Genomic DNA, 5,000 nt, shown 5'->3' with positions numbered 1-5,000 from the left:
GCTGTCTAACTGCCACTAGCCAGTCTATCATCCTGTAGCGTTGTCAGTAGGGGTCATGCAGGGTGCAGAGTGCATCGTGTCACTCCTTTCAACAAACACATCATCTATGGACTCACCTTCTCTCCCCCTCCTTCCCCTGGCTTCTCATACTTGATCAACCAGTTGTCATTCCCTCGGTCTGATGGAGAGAACGAGAGAGAGAGAGCAGAGAAAGGGGTGAATGGGTTAGATTCTGCATAGGAGGAGTGAAGGGGTGAATGGGTTCGATTCTGCATAGGAGGAGTGAAAGGGGTGAATGGGTTAGTTTCTGCATAGGAGGAGTGAAAGGGTGAATGGGTTAGATTCTGCATAGGAGGAGTGAAAGGGTGAATGGGTTAGATTCTGCATAGGAGGAGTGAAAGGGGTGAATGGGTTAGATTCTGCATAGGAGGAGTGAAAGGGTGAATGGGTTAGATTCTGCATAGGAGGAGTGAAAGGGTGAATGGGTTAGATTCTGCATAGGAGGAGTGAAAGGGGTGAATGGGTTAGTTTCTGCATAGGAGGAGTGAAAGGGTGAATGGGTTAGATTCTGCATAGGAGGAGTGAAAGGGTGAATGGGTTAGATTCTGCATAGGAGGAGTGAAAGGGTGAATGGGTTAGATTCTGCATAGGAGGAGTGAAAGGGTGAATGGGTTAGATTCTGCATAGGAGGAGTGAAAGGGTGAATGGGTTAGATTCTGCATAGGAGGAGTGAAAGGGTGAATGGGTTAGATTCTGCATAGGAGGAGAACACAATGCAAAGCTATAGGGAGGGGTTCAAGATCACGCATGAACTGTGTGTGTGTGTGTGTGTGTGTGTGTATGTGTATGTGTGTGTGTGTGTGTGTGTGTGTGTGTGTGTGTGTGTGTGTGTATGTGTATGTGTGTATGTGTGTGTGTGTATGTGTCTATAAAATCTGTTTTATTTTTTGGCATATTTCCATTCTGTTTTCTACGTTTTATTTATCCAGGTTTTTTCAAGTTTTCACTCTCAAAATCACACTTATTTTTTTTTTTTTACAGAAAAACAACAAAATTGGATGTTTTAAGTCTACAACAATACTTAAACCACAACAGGAGACCACTTTTTGAGGTCTGCAGGAGCCTTGTTAACTCATAACAAACCCCCCCTCCACCAGGGGGCACTCTGTTCACAACGTTGCCATTAGAAAAAAGCTCGCCCACACGACGCCACGCACGCTGTCTGCCCTCTGCCCGGGTATAGTTTTTATTCAGTGTAGTTGATTTTCTACTAAGTTCAATACATTATTGAATATTGTTGAATTCCATTCTCCGTATCGCAGGTTTTATAGGCCCCTGTGTGTGCGCTGTGGGCAAGCTGTGTGTGTGTGTGCCGTGCACTGTGTGTGTGTGTGTGTGTGGTGTGTGTGTACTGTGTGTGTGTGTGCCGTGCACTGTGTGTGTGTGTGTGTGTGCCGTGCACTGTGTGTGTGTGTGGTGTGTGTGTGTGTGCCGTGCACTGTGTGTGTGTGGTGTGTGTGTGTGTGTGTGTGTGTGTACTGTGTGTGTGTGTGTGTGGTGTGTGTGTGTGTGCCGTGCACTGTGTGTGTGTGTGGTGTGTGTGTGTGCCGTGCACTGTGTGTGTGTGGTGTGTGTGTGTGTACTGTGTGTGTGTGCCGTGCACTGTGTGTGTGTGGTGTGTGTGTGTGTGTGTACTGTGTGTGTGTGGTGTGTGTGTGTGTGTGTACTGTGTGTGTGTGTGCCGTGCACTGTGTGTGTGTGGTGTGTGTGTGTGCCGTGCACTGTGTGTGTGTGGTGTGTGTGTGTGGTGTGTGTGTGTGCCGTGCACTGTGAAAGGAAGTCACCAGGAAATGTCTAAACACTACAGATACTCCTTCCTGTGAGCGAACACACCCCTACCGGTGTTTCTGATGACGTAGTCCAGAATGACCAGCCTCTCGAACTGACACTGGAACTGTTTCCTGATGTTCTCTGGGAGAGGCTCCGCCTCAAAACGTCTCAACCAATAGTCAGCCTCATGGTAACCTTCCACGAACAGCTGGAACGAACCAAGCTGACGCACGCACACACACACACACACACACACACACACAAAGACGCAAACACACACACACGCACGCACAAAAGACAGAGAAACAGACAGATGCAGGACACACACAGGTTAGGGTACCTTGGAGGACAGGGTTAAGGTCAGGGTTAAGACATAGTTTACAATTTACATTTTAGTCATTTAGCAGACGCTCTTATCCAGAGCGACTTACAGTTAGTGAGTGCATAAATTTTTCAAACATGTGGTAATAACACGTAGGGTCAGGGTTAAGACGTAGGGTCAGGGTTAAGACAGAATCAGGGTTAAGACGTGGGGTCAGGGTTAAGGCGTAGTGTCTGGGTTAAGACGTAGGGTCAGGGTTAAGACGTAGGGTGAGGGTTAAGACGTAGGGTCAGGGTTAAGACATAGGGTCAGGGTTAAGACGTAGGGTCAGGGTTAAGACGTAGGGTCAGGGTTAAGACGTAGGGTCAGGGTTAAGACGTAGGGTCAGGGTTAAGACGTAGGGTCAGGGTTAAGACATAGGGTCAGGGTTAAGACATAGAATCAGGGTTAAGACGTAGTGTCTGGGTTAAGACATAGGGTCAGGGTTAAGACATAGAATCAGGGTTAAGACGTAGTGTCTGGGTTAAGACATAGGGTCAGGGTTAAGACATAGAATCAGGGTTAAGACGTAGTGTCTGGGTTAAGACATAGGGTCAGGGTTAAGACATAGAATCAGGGTTAAGACGTAGTGTCTGGGTTAAGACGTAGTGTCAGGGTTAAGACGTAGGGTCATGGTTAAGACGTAGTGTCTGGGTTAAGACGTAGGGTCAGGGTTAAGACGTAGAGTCAGGGTTAAGACGTAGGGTCAGGGTTAAGACGTAGGGTCAGGGTTAAGACGTAGGGTCAGGGTTAAGACGTAGGGTCAGGGTACCTTGGGGGGCAGGCCCACTCTGTGGAAGCGTCGTCCTACTTTGGGAACCTTCTCTAGGGCGTATTTCTTTCCTCTGGACTTGGCCCTGTCGATAGTGTTGTAGTGGAACGTCTCACTGACCAGATACACAGCCTGAGAAACACACTGTTATTATCACTGACCAGACACACAGCCTGAGAAACACACTGTTATTATCACTGACCAGATACACAGCCTGAGAAACACACTGTTATTATCACTGACCAGATACACAGCCTGAGAAACACACTGTTATTATCACTGACCAGATACACAGCCTGAGAAACACACTGTTATTATCACTGACCAGACACACAGCCTGAGAAACACACTGTTATTATCACTGACCAGACACACAGCCTGAGAAACACACTGTTATTATCACTGACCAGATACACAGCCTGAGAAACACACTGTTATTATCACTGACCAGACACACAGCCTGAGAAACACACTGTTATTATCACTGACCAGATACACAGCCTGAGAAACACACTGTTATTATCACTGACCAGATACACAGCCTGAGAAACACACTGTTATTATCACTGACCAGATACACAGCCTGAGAAACACACTGTTATTATCACTGACCAGATACACAGCCTGAGAAACACACTGTTATTATCACTGACCAGACACACAGCCTGAGAAACACACTGTTATTATCACTGACCAGACACACAGCCTGAGAAACACACTGTTATTATCACTGACCAGATACACAGCCTGAGAAACACACTGTTATTATCACTGACCAGACACACAGCCTGAGAAACACACTGTTATTATCACTGACCAGATACACAGCCTGAGAAACACACTGTTATTATCACTGACCAGATACACAGCCTGAGAAACACACTGTTATTATCACTGACCAGATACACAGCCTGAGAAACACACTGTTATTATCACTGACCAGACACACAGCCTGAGAGAAACACACTGTTATTATCACTGACCAGACACACAGCCTGAGAAACACACTGTTATTATCACTGACCAGATACACAGCCTGAGAAACACACTGTTATTATCACTGACCAGATACACAGCCTGAGAAACACACTGTTATTATCACTGACCAGATACACAGCCTGAGAGAAACACTTATTATCACTGACCAGACACACAGCCTGAGAAACACACTGTTATTATCACTGACCAGACACACAGCCTGAGAAACACACTGTTATTATCACTGACCAGACACACAGCCTGAGAAACACACTGTTATTATCACTGACCAGACACACAGCCTGAGAAACACACTGTTATTATCACTGACCAGATACACAGCCTGAGAGACACTGTTATTATCACTGACCAGACACACAGCCTGAGAAACACACTGTTATTATCACTGACCAGACACACAGCCTGAGAGATAGAAACACTGTTATTATCACTGACCAGATACACAGCCTGAGAAACACACTGTTATTATAACTGACCAGACACACAGCCTGAGAAACACTGTTATTATCACTGACCAGACACACAGCCTGAGAAACACACTGTTATTATCACTGACCAGACACACAGCCTGAGAAACACACTGTTATTATCACTGACCAGACACACAGCCTGAGAGATAGAAACACTGTTATTATCACTGACCAGATACACAGCCTGAGAAACACACTGTTATTATCACTGACCAGACACACAGCCTGAGAAACACACTGTTATTATCACTGACCAGACACACAGCCTGAGAGATAGAAACACTGCTATTATCACTGACCAGACACACAGCCTGAGAAACACACTGTTATTATCACTGACCAGACACACAGCCTGAGAAACACACTGTTATTATCACTGACCAGACACACAGCCTGAGAAACACACTGTTATTATCACTGACCAGATACACAGCCTGAGAAACACTGTTATTATCACTGACCAGAAACACAGCCTGAGAAACACACTGTTATTATCACTGACCAGATACACAGCCTGAGAAACACACTGTTATTATCACTGACCAGATACACAGCCTGAGAAACACAC

General features: G+C 45.9%; 1 protein-coding gene across 1 annotated transcript in view; it reads right to left on the bottom strand.

The window, feature by feature from the left end:
* Nucleotides 1-5,000, bottom strand: part of pi4k2b (phosphatidylinositol 4-kinase type 2 beta) — a 21,364-nt gene that overhangs the window by 7,262 nt on the left and 9,102 nt on the right. Inside the window, exons 5-7 of the mRNA XM_084196405.1 lie at nucleotides 2,964-3,095; nucleotides 1,900-2,053; nucleotides 117-178 (exon numbers count right to left, since the gene is read on the bottom strand). Coding sequence (XP_084052531.1) covers nucleotides 117-178; nucleotides 1,900-2,053; nucleotides 2,964-3,095 — 348 coding nt within the window. The remainder of the gene's footprint in view (nucleotides 1-116; nucleotides 179-1,899; nucleotides 2,054-2,963; nucleotides 3,096-5,000) is intronic.

Source organism: Coregonus lavaretus (assembly GCF_964263955.1).
Source record: "Coregonus lavaretus genome assembly, contig: HAP1_SCAFFOLD_3131, whole genome shotgun sequence".
NCBI classification, from domain to species: domain Eukaryota; kingdom Metazoa; phylum Chordata; class Actinopteri; order Salmoniformes; family Salmonidae; genus Coregonus; species Coregonus lavaretus.
The sequence above is the reverse complement of the archived record's forward strand: the minus strand, read 5'-3'. Positions and strand labels throughout refer to the sequence as shown.